Source organism: Somniosus microcephalus, chromosome 2 (genome assembly GCF_052327205.1).
Source record: "Somniosus microcephalus isolate GS21.2 chromosome 2, FLI_Smic_1.0, whole genome shotgun sequence".
NCBI classification, from domain to species: domain Eukaryota; kingdom Metazoa; phylum Chordata; class Chondrichthyes; order Squaliformes; family Somniosidae; genus Somniosus; species Somniosus microcephalus.
In genome coordinates, this window is record NC_140988.1 from 216,582,853 (window position 1) to 216,595,271 (window position 12,419).

The 12,419-nt window shown below is 40.6% G+C and overlaps 1 protein-coding gene across 1 annotated transcript in view; it reads right to left on the reverse strand.

Moving 5' to 3' along the window:
- Positions 1–2,770: 2,770 nt before the first annotated feature.
- Positions 2,771–12,419, reverse strand: part of bend4 (BEN domain containing 4) — a 49,468-nt gene continuing 39,819 nt past the window's right edge. The window contains exon 5 of the mRNA XM_085969375.1: positions 2,771–7,137. Coding sequence (XP_085825501.1) covers positions 6,917–7,137 — 221 coding nt within the window. The 3' untranslated portion in view covers positions 2,771–6,916. The remainder of the gene's footprint in view (positions 7,138–12,419) is intronic.

Consider the following 12,419-nt stretch of genomic DNA (forward strand, 5'->3'; position numbering starts at 1 on the left):
TTACACAGGTTGAATGAATGGATCAGTCGACCTGAAGGGGAATACAAACCAATTCACTGAGGCAGTCAAGGATTTGATCCCCTCACATTGGAGGCAGGCTACTGGAGCAGTAGGGCCTCGGTTTCATTCCCTTACGCCCACACCTAAATGAATTTCGAGCTCGGCACGACGCTGAGCTCTTCTGTCGTCGCCTTCACCTCCGCGTCCACTTCTTTCGCCCGGAGTCTTCCCTCCGCATGGCAGACCCTTTCTCCCGTCTTCAGAATTCTCATTCCACTTGGACCTCTCCCTCTGGCCTCTTGCCCTCTCTAGATCTTTTCATTGGGAACTGCTGGCGTAACATTTGCCATCTCAATTTCTCTGCTCCTCTCTAACCTACCTCCAATGTGTTCTCTAATTTTGTTTGGCACCTTGCGGTCCCTTTAAGGGGCTGCACGGGCCTTTCAAAATCCCACGCCTGCGCAGTTTTTATATTGTAAAGCCGGCTGCATGGGATCCCTGGAGCGCTATGCAGCTTACATTAGGAAACATTGCCTACCTCCTTCTGAACTTGCAGCACTCTCTTCTCTCTGATTCATCCCTAACCTTGTCATTAAACCTGCTGATGAGGGTGGTGCTGTTGTTTGGCGAACCGACCTCTACCTTTCGGAGGCTGAACACCAACTCTCGGACAGCTCCTTCTACCTCCACCTGGCCCATGACCCCACCACCAAACATCAAGCCATCATTTCCAAGACTGTCACTGACCTCATCTCCTCTGGAGATCTTCCCTCCACGGTCTCCAACCTCATGGTTCCCCAACCCTGCACGGTCTGCCTCCTTCCCAAGATCCACAAACAGGACTGCCCTGGTAGACCCATCGTTTCAGCTTGTTCTTGCCTCACTGATTTCTTCCTATCTCAACTCTTTCTTTCTCCCCCTTGTCCAGTCTCTTCCTACCTACATTCTCGACTCTTCTGATGCCCTCCACCACCTCAACAGTTTCCAGTTTCTTGACCCTAACCGTCTCCCTTGCAGCAAGGACAGCCAATCCCTCTACACCTCCATCCCCCACCAGGACAGCCTGGTTATTGTGATCAGGATTGATGCGCTTGTGCATATACTGAAAATTACGTCAGCGATGATCTAATGGGCGCTTTTCAGGAAGTGGGTGCAGAATGTCAATAGTGGCCCTGTTCAATAAATCTGATATATTGAGGGCTGGCACAAGATAAAATGGGCATGAAAGCTGCCGGAGTGACATAAAAACCCAACTGGTCACTGATAACTTTCAGGGAAGGGACCTGCCAGTCCTATCCAGTCCCACACTACATAGTTGACCCCAGATTTTGCGGTTAGCAGCAAACAAATGGCACTTGCCGTTCATTATGCTTACAGCTGCCCACATACTTTTCGTGGGCTTTTTAGAGGCAACTTGCAGTCATTGGGCTTCTGAAACAGCGTCCTCTACAAGGGATCTAGGACCTGTGTAAACAGGACAAGCAGCAACGTGTCTCCATAACCAATCAGATTGAAGAATCCTCACAGACACGCAGGGGGTAATTTTAACCCCCCAAAAAAATGTTGGTTGGGGTTGGGCGAGATGTAAAACTTTTTAAAATCTCAAACCCGCTTCTGCTGCCCACTTCCAGGGTTAACGGAGATGGGACAGGGGGTGGGGCAGTCAACCTGCTCCCAGGAGGCAGGTTGGCTATTTATAAATACAAATGAGGCTGGGAGCCTCACATTAAACCCAGCAGCTCAAGGGAGGTGAGGATAGCTTCAGGGAAAAGGTAAGTGCCAGGAGGAGCAGGAGTGCTCCCCCCCTACCCCCAGCTTACCAGCTTCTGTGTCACAGCATCCCCCCCCCCCCCATCCAAAGGTTTGCTACCTGCTCCTGTGGCTCTGGCCTCCTCTGGAGTGCTCCTTGCCCGACTGGGAGCCAAGCCTGTCAATCAGGCTGGCTTCTGAGCGGCGATCCTGTTTTTTAAAAAAAGTTAAAACTCCACAGCATACAGGGAAACCTGACATCCGAGATTCCCGACCGAAAAGACCTGTCAAATCTATGAATAGAGATCAGCCCCAAAACAAAAGTAAAACTTCAAAAAAAAATTAAAAATCACATTTTTAAAATGATTATAAATTACATAAATTAACTTTTAAACAAAAATTTACATTTTTGAAAAAAATAAAGTTTTTAACGGGGCTAAAAATAAACTTACCTTTAACGTATTTTTAAATGATAAATCAGTGGAAAAATTTTTTTTTTTTTTTACTTCACCTCGTAGCCTGGTAAAAACAGCTGTTTCAGACTTACCTGGACTGAAGCAACTGTGGAAAAAAACGGAAGTTTCAGCCGTACGCGCTGCCTATCTGGCGCAGGCGTTTGACCTGTGAAGCCCTTTCTTCAGCGCATACACACCCGTAGGGAACGGAATTTATGGGCCACTGTCTTTCCAGTGTTAACTACATCCCAAGAACAATTTTTTTTACATGTTTTACAGTTCAGTAAATTGATCTAATTCTGTATTATAACATTGAGCAAAGCCATCTTTAGTGTCTAATTACTTAATGAGATAGTACAATGAGTTTCTAATTGGGTTTGAAAATGTTGTGTAAGCAGAGGCACTGAATGGTGCCAATGACACAGTTCCTACTACCACTTCCCTGAGCCACCTGTAGAAGGTCACGCAAATTATTACATTTCTTAAGACAAAATGTGGACATAGAGAAAGTTACACTAAAGTAAAAACAATGAGGATGGCAACAAACAATAGAAAACAAAACTTACTGTTTTCAATGTCTTTATTAGACAAAAACTTCATAATGAAGTCACTCCGAATGCCTGCCTTTTGAAATGTCACAGTTGTTATTAAGGCTGATGTTGCCCTTGCGCACACTACTGATTAAATCGCTACATACAAAATCACATGTACAATTTCTTCCCCCTGCTGTTACTTTAAAAAAAAAGTCATAACCACAAAACTGGAAGATTCTAAAACGTCAAATGAAATGCAGAGATCTGAGACAATACAGTAATGTTCCTGTAGGTACACCATTTATTGTGTGTTGCTGGTGTCAAAACCAACAACTTGACAAAGTAGAAGCTACATTGGGACCTACACACATTATCAAAATAAAAAACAAGATAGTCAACATGTAACAAAAAGTCTCTGTTCCAAATCAGTGCACAGTTTAAGTAAGACAGAGAGAAGTACACTTGTGAGAATGCTAACATTACTAATCCTTCACAATTAACAAAACAAGTATATATGTTTACTTTTCACTGCACTGACCAGTCACACTAACGGCGCAAAAAACACAGGAAAAAGTGCTCAACCTCACTGCTTAGAAATTTATCCCATGGATGATATTTCTCATCAACTGGGGATTAAGAGCGAATATGTCTCACTCTGAGGCAGAAAGAGTGATAATATTTCATGGATATTTATGTAGCATTTTCTGATGATATGTCACTCAACTAAATTGCCTATCAGAATGAATCCTGGCATTGGTACTAAACAAACTATCATAGATTGGGAGTAGAATAAAGTTAATGAATACTATAAATTGAAGCAGTTTTTTAAATTAAGTATTTAAACATTGCCTTTATGATTTCATTGCTTAGTGTAAATTCACTGATTCCATGTTCCCAGCAAGGAGCCCCACTCAAAGAGAATGTGAGTCAGAGACCTTTAGCTGCAACACTTTGGCACCGAATCTCTGACCCATGCTCCCTTGAGTGTGACTCCCCACTGAAAACATGCCATCAATAAATGTACTTTGATGTTTATACACATTGTATGATGTGCGGAAGTCTGGGTTCAATCCTTGGTCTGTGCTGAATTAGTTGATCTCTGTTGGGCTCCCAATGGAGGTGCTACAAATTGCTTTAGCTCTCCTGGAATAGGATGGAGACAAAATTGTCCAGAGTTCCCACTCAATTACTATACAGTGACCCCAGCTATGTAAATATCAGGCTTGAATGAAACTATAGCCAAATGACCTACCAACACTCAGTCTAAGTTCACACAGAAAGATTGGCCTCTTGCAAACAATGAAGTTTTTATGGGAGAAAAAATACTTACAGTATTTCTACAATTAGCTCATTGATATTATCCATTCATAATCAGTGGCTGAAAATCTGGCCCACAGTCAGTGAGCTAATTGTAGAAATACTGTAAGTAATTTGAGTTATTGCCATTCACATTGCAGTGGTACAGTTAGGTTTTTATTTATGACTACACTATCTTCACCTTGTAAAATTGTAATAGAGTTGTATTGCTCTGGCATCAGTGTCCTTGGTCAATATTTCTATTTACTTTAACAAACAATGCTGGAAATGCACAGCAATTCAGTCCACAGATCTGGCACAGCCAGGCTGAAGAAGTCTCTGTAGAACTGACCACAACACAAAGGGAACAAAAGGGAATATGTTAACTACTTTCAGACAGAGAATGAATTTAAAATAGAATGCTGCAGTAGTGTAAAGTACTGTTGACCATACAAAGGTCATCTGCAATGGAAGTCAGATAGAAAGACTTACATTTATATAGTGCCTTTTCACCACCTTCGGATGTCCCAAAGCACATATGTAAAGTACTTTTGAAGTGTAGTCATTGTTGTAATGTAGGAAACGCGGCAGTCAATTTGTGCACGGCAAGGTCCTACAAACAGCAATGAGATAATGACCAAATAATCTGATTTAGCGATGTTGGTTGAACGATAACATTGGTCAGGACACTGAAGAGAACTACCCTGCTCTTCTTCAGAAAAGTGCCATGGGGACCTCGGTTTAACGTCTCATCTGAAAGACACAACCGCCAGTGCAGCACCCCATCAATACCGCACTGGAGTGTCAGCCTAGATTTTATGCTCAAGTCTCTGGAGCAGGACTTGAACCCACAACCTTCTGACTCAGAGGCAAGAGTGCTACCCACTGAACTATTTTTTTATTTGTTTATGGGATGTGGGCGTTGCTGGCAAGGCCAGCATTTATTGCCCATCACTATAGCTGACACTTTGCTGTATACTGTAAGATGATCATTTCAAGTGCATGGTGGATTTGAAATGATCTTATAGTGTACAGCACTTTACATCATTTTCCAGCATTTTACAATGTGTTAGAAGATTATTAAATAAACTAGCTGCCTCTTTATGAAAGCAACGTTCACCTGTTCTCCCCTCTTTGTTTTGGTCAGTCCTATAAAAGGGTTTCTCCAACTTTATGGTGCCAGTTCTGATGAAGGGTTGCATCTAAGAGCATAGACCTATCTTTCACCTTCAGGTACAGATGAACCTGTTGTGCTTTTCCAGTATTCTGTTTTTCTTACAGATTTCCAGCATTCACCGTCTTTCTGTTTATCTTTACGATGTCATAACTATGAACACAAAGCCTTAAAAGCACTACATCTTTAACCAAACTAATATATTTACCACCCATCAGAAAAGATTTTCATTGTGATGTCTCCACAGGGAATCAATATAATGCTAGAAAATAACACTTTTTAAAAATCACCACGTTTTTAAAGTATAAAAATATAAGGGCCTTCTGAATGTCAAACAGGTGGTATACTGTGTGTTGGTTGTCGCTGTGAAAAGCATCTGTGAAAACATTTCTGATCTTCACAACCTGTCTTTTGTTTCTTTTTCACTTTAAACTATAAATTATTCCAGCCAGAATGACGCACCCTTTTAGTCCCTGACCAACTGCTTTCAGCTTTATTTATGTATGCAAAATTTTGTGAGTTAGCAACTTATTAAAGTTTATTGATAAAACCAGGATATTGATTAAGTCATACTAACCAGCAAGTGCAACTGACTTTATATGAACACGAAATGGGGTCATTTGCCACTACAGCAGTCAATTTGTAAGTGGATAAGAAACACCTCCTATGGGATAAAATAATTAATATCTTACCTTTTTAAAATTCATTTCCTTGATAAAATTACTCTTAATACAAGTAATACAAATACTACAACATTCATCATTAATGCACTTGTATATGTGGACAGAAGGTATTCAAGCAAAGTGCAAAATAACCATGGCCTGCGTCTGAGATACTTGGCAGATCAGCATTTTTGAAGGGAATGCTACTTACCTGCCCTCCATTTCTTTTCATTAATCCATACAATTGACAGAAGACAATCATATTTCTTCTTGATTCCCTTGACAAGAGTGCTACATTTCTGAAGTGCTACCAGTTAACCGCTACACAATAGAGTTCGTAACTGAAACTGTGGCAAGGATCGAATTTATACAATGGTAAATTGGGTAAAGTTCTATACAGGTATTCAGTAAACTACATTACCACATATCTAGATGCCTTTGTGAGTACAGGTCTAATTCCTGTTTTGGTATCTCTTCGATATTGTCAGTAATACAATCCAGTTGGAACAGGTAAAAGGACGGCTCCAGATTTGAATGGCAATGTTTTTCTATTATTCCATGAGTTAACTAAAGCTCAGATGCACAGGGTTAGACTTTGATGAATTTCAACACTGTAGTCATTTCGGATTTTATGTTAATACTGTATTGTTTATCGTCCTTGTAGACAAATATGTAAAGTAAAATGTTTGAATTTTAGTTCAAAGGTCACTTTTGCCTTACCTGGGCTGAACATTTTGAATGTAATATATATTTTGTTTTAATTTGGATATATTAATTAAAATTCCTCAGTTCCAGGCCTGGGATAGCACTTCAGGTATTCAGGAAAATGGATATTAACCAAATTAATCACAGTCACAGCAGGTTAACCTCTGAGGTCACTTTTGGTATATCTTCTGTAGGAAATGTTATTTTAATTAAATGTTCTAATTTAAAATTGATTTGCATCATAACTAGTTGGTGTCAACACCAATACAACCATAGATTAATATACATTCATTTTTACACCAACGTGGCAGTTATGTCATAGTGTATGGACGCTGTTGTCCCTTAGTCTCCAGATCCCTCATGACAGCCTTTGTTAAACACGTCATCTTGCAACATCTGATGGTCAAAGCCTTCATAATAAGAGCCACCACTGCCACCAAGGAAAGTTCCCACAGCACGTCCTTGTCGAGCATGCCCAACAGCATCACTGAACACTTTGTTAATTTGTTCTTCTGAAGGCATCCACCAATCTGGGTTGGAGGTGCAATGCATCCGAATGAACTCTGTAAATGACACACAGCAATTAAGGAAACCAAAAAAAAAAGTGCAAAGAAATTTTGCACATCAGTGTAAATGTCAAGTTAGAGACTTTTAATTTAAAGGAGCTTTGTATATTAACCTCCAGGACAGTAATTCCCAACTGTAAAACGAGTACCTATATATTTCATCATAGTGTCTGCAGCACAAATATTTTGCAATAGTTTTGAATATCTCTATATATAGAATCATACAGCACAGAAGGACACCATTCAGCCAATGGTGTCTGTGCTGGTTCTTTGAAAGAGCTGTCCAGTTATTTTCACTTTCCTGTTCTTTGCCCATAGCCCTGCAAATGCCTCCTTTTCAAGTATTTATTCAATTCTCTTTTGAAAGTTATTATTGAATCTGCTTCCGCCACCTTTTCAGGCAATGAATTCCAGATCATAACAACTCGCTGTATAAAAACTTTTCTCCTCAATTCCCCCCCTGGATTTTTTGCCAATGATCTTAAATCCGTGTCCACTGGTTACTGACCAAGCTGCCAGTGGGAAACGTTGCTCTCTATCTACCCCATCAAATCTCCCCTTAACCATCTCTGCTCTGAGAACAACCCCAGCTTCTCCAGTCTCTCCATGAAGTCCCGCATCCCTGGTACCATTCTAGTAAATCTCCTCTGCACCCTTTCCAAGGCCCTGACATCCTTCCTAAAGTGTGGTGCTCAGAATCTAGCTGAGACTTAACCAGTGATTTATAAAGTTTTACCATAACCTCCTTGCTTTTGTACTCTATGCCTCTATAATGCCAATGATCCCGTATGCTTTTTTTAACAGCCTTATCAAGAATGATCAAGAATTTTTTTTCCCTCTGGCATACAGTCAGAGAGTACTGGCAGCAATATGGAATTATTTTTACAGCTTCTCATTTTACTGGCAACAGTCTAAATCTATGCAAGAATGAACAACGCATTCAAATGTTTTATTTCCATAGTTACCATACCATAATAGGAAATAAATGTTGTGCCATCCCTCTGAAATGGGCATCAATTATGATTGTGCATTCTAATAATACAACTACCAATGAGTTCATTATTGAAATAAGATGTCACTATTTCAATTGTCAGCCTTGGCTCACTGGTAGCACTCTGCATTAGAAGATCATAGGTTCAAGCCCCACTTTAGCACATAATTTAGGCTGATACTTAGTGCAGTACAATGGACTGCTGTCTTTTGGATGAGGTGTTAAACTGAATCTGAATCCTGTCTGGCTGCTTAGGTAGACATAAAATATCTGTTGGGCCTTTTTGAAGAAGAGCTAAGCGTTCTCCTGATAAAGATTCTTCATTCAAACAACACCACCAAAATGCAGATTAAATGCTCGTTCATTTCATTTGCTGTTTGTGGATCCTTGCCATACACATTTGCTGCCACATTTGCCTACAAAACAACAGTGACTGCACTTCAGAAGTTATTCATCGGTTGTGAATGCTTTGGGACACCCTAAGGACATGATAAGGTGATATATAAATGTAGCTTCCTTCTTTCCCTTAAGGGATGTTACCTAAGATTTTTGATTTTCATGAGAATAAAAGTGTTGTTGCACGCTGGCCCCACTTGCAAAAACATTGTAAAAGTGGTGCGAGCAGGGAAACGCTTTATAATAATAGTGATTGTGTCTTAATTAATATTGTGGACTGTGACCTGAGGGTGCAGCTGGCAGGTGGGCAGTCGGAGGCTCCTGGCAGGGTTTGCAGTGGGTAGGCATGATGTGAGATCCTGGGTTCTGGCAGAGATCACATTTAGAGGTTCAACAGGAGGAAATAATTAAGTGTTACTTCCTGGTAGTACAGCAAATGCACGCTGTACACAACACTACTGTATAATATTAATGGTACATTTGGTTTTAGTGTGTAGCTTCAGTTTTACAGTGAGTACATGCAATAGTCTTAAATAGCAGATTAAGGGGCGAAATTCCCCTCGTTTGTGCCTCCGATGGCAGGTGCTAACGGGACGCAAATAGCTTTGCGCCCCCCAAGGCGATAACCGTGAAATTCGGCGGGAGGTTTGCGGTGGCGCTACCGGTTTTCGCCCCAATTTTCTGCGCCCAGAGATCATGACGTCATCTCCAGGCGCATCGCCCATTAGCACTCCCCTTTTTCACCTGTTTGTGCGCCTCTTTTTTAGTGACAGGTTCGACGGTGTTTTCCTGTCGGGAGGCCTGTGGAGGAGCGCTATTTGAAGGCGTCCACTTCTGGTTGTTGTTTGTGTCGGCCAGGATATCGAACTTGTTGCTGCTCAAAAGCAAAGTGCCCTTTTTGATTATTGGAAGCGTTTTTGAGATTTCAGAGTTTGTTACTGAATAAGGAATCTTCATTTGCATTAGGGTGTGATTAGTTGGTTATTAGGCGGTTCTTCTCAGAGCAATGAAAAAGGTCTGCAGTATGTGTCTGTTCTCCTCGAAGCAAGCAAAGCTGCGAATGAGCATCTGGTGAATGATCGAACCTCCCCTTTAAGAGCTGGAAAGAAGCAGCGCAAGTGATCAAATCTGTGTGGAACTCACCTGAAATTCGGCAGCTCTCTGGTGTTAACGCACCTGTAGCGCCCCACTGAGGACATTAGCGCTTGATTTAGCGCCCCTCTCCCTTCCTAGGGCGATGTCAGGGAATTTAGGTGAGTCTAAGAATCATTAGCGCTGGGCACTAACTTTTCAAACTTTCCCCAGTTAGCCCCCCAAATGGCCCTCTAGGGGAATTTCGCCCCCTAAAGGTTATCAAAATGGAACAACAGAATGTAGGAAAATACCTGAGAGTTTGGGTTCTATTTAAAATGCTACTGTCAACTGCCACTAGATTTAAACACAAAGATTGGATACAAGACAACCTGAAACAACTACTCTAGAGAAAAGCACTTGGGCTGATGCTATTTATTGTAACTTCAGCATGAAGTCAGCAGAGCTTTAGTAAATTTGAAAAGAAAGCTGATGCTCCCACTCAGTCAGGATGTTAAGTAAAAGTTCCTATACAGAGTTTAATGGTTTAACAAGCAGACACAGCAGAGACATAAATAGATATAGAACTAGACAGCAACACGGCAAATACATCTGGTATCATCAACCCTTTTCTTAACTGCTCAAAAGAGGAATGGATGTAGGGTACAAGTAGCATGAAAGTCAAACAGATGTGTAACTTCTCCCCAAAATGATCATCTCCTGTTCTAACACAAACTCACACACACACTTAATTTTAACAAACATATACTTATGTCACAAATGAAATGACCAGTCTTCTTGCTTTTAGTTGGTTTTATCTAAATATAAAATATGTATTGAAATATTTGGGGAAAACAAGCTGATGATTGTTTGTGACAAAAGTATGTGTTTTTTTTAATTAAAATGTGTGTGTGCTTGTTCTTGGTTTCAGCACTAATGCTCAATCCAAAGAGTGTTTCTGCAAATACGTTTTTGGGAAAAGTTACTGATGTGATGTTTGTATTCTCTGGAAAGTTTAGAGACACAGAGCTTGATGTGCTGAAGGCTTCCTTCAGGTTGTATTCAAAAGAAACCCACAAGATGGTGAAAATTAAATTAGGAGCTTTTTACTTTATTCAGGCAACGTATTGCTACTTAAAGATGCACAATAGGACACTTAGTTGATTCAATTGTGCTCATTTTCAAAAGAAATCCTGAGTCTGAGACTGGAAATACACTTATGGATTCTCGTTAAATCTGATAAATGAAGAATGGTTAAATCAGCTGTCAGATGCAAATTATTTTGAAGCTGTGAGTAACTGTGGTAGCAAAACCTTGTTTCACGGGCAGCTGGACTATACTAGGGGGTGCTACAATTGGCCTCAATGCACTGTGGGCTACAGATGGGAACAAAATCAGCTAGCCTTCCCATTCATCATTATTATTTAGGACCTTTGCTGGAAAGTATGTGTGAGTGGGGACTGGGTGGGGACAGGATCAGAATTGGCTCTATTGCCTCCCACAGTCAAACAGCACCGCTGCCTAGACTCTCACACGAAGCAGGTCCACTTGGGTGAGGTACTGGCAGACAGTTAGTGCCACAAACTGTTTTCCAGCATGAGTCAATGTATAAAAGTGAAGACAGAAAGTTGGAAGGTAAATTAAAAGATTAATTTGTGCCGGTTGTTACGATTTAATTCTGATGCCAATCATATAATTACCACTCTGTATATAAATATGCAACATTTCTCAGAAGACAATTCAGCATAGCAGCAATACTCTTAAAGAAGCTGCAGAGGTAACAATGTGATTAACATATGAAATGGTGTGCATTACAGTAAGAAAACCTTTTCAGTGTTGATTCCTTGATGAGAGCACATCTGCCCTCATGTGCAACAGACTTCAGCTACAAGCTAGTAATGATGTCTGGAGGCAAAAAGCTCTCCATTTTACTGGTAAAATACATTGCCTATTTCTTGCAGTGCTCAGACATTCAGAATCATGTCGTAACTGATAACCTGTAATATAGCAAGTAGCACGCTTCACGTTTTATAAATCCTTTGAGGACTAGGATGCTGTAGCATTTTTGAAGAACAATAAAAATATAACTAGATTAATATTTCTTAGTGACTGAAAATGTCACCTGTGATTCTGTACAATTCTCCAGCTTTACAGTTTGCAGAGCAGAATTCCTATTGATGTTGAATAGCAGCAAACATGGGTATTTTTTGAAAGGTGAAATAGAGGTTCAGTGTTCAAAGCATGCAGTCTAATATTACATTAATATTGGTTCAGAATTTGCAGTCAGCGGAGAAACAAAGGCGTTTGCCGCTGGCCCTGAAGTAAGATTCGCACAAAGATTTCATGATCTCTCTGTCGAGAAGTTTGGGTTTTCCGATGCGTAATTCAAATCAACGGAGTATAGTAGGGAGCCCCTAGTGCGAGCTGCTGTGACGTCAACAAGCTGTCCTAGCAGCCAATCAAAATGCAGAATTCTCAGAGACAGCGAACAAGGAAGTGAGTAAGCTCTTAAAATTCTAACTTTTTAAAAATGTTAGAGAGCAAAACAAAAACTGGGGCTCTCGCATGGGGAAAATTCAAACCTGATAAAGTTTCTTAAAATGGATAAATTTGACAATGCAAAAAATTAAAATTAGTTTTTCAGGGCTATAACGTTTGTTTAGCAGTCAATACGCTGTTAAAACCCCAGTTACACCTAATCTACAAGGGTCTAAAACTTTTAGTGGGGAATTTAAAAGCGGAATTACTGCGGAAGAGCCGAAGTTTTCGTCAGTTTCCCTGATTTTAGTGATTTCACTGATTGCCGGCTCTGTGGGGTGTG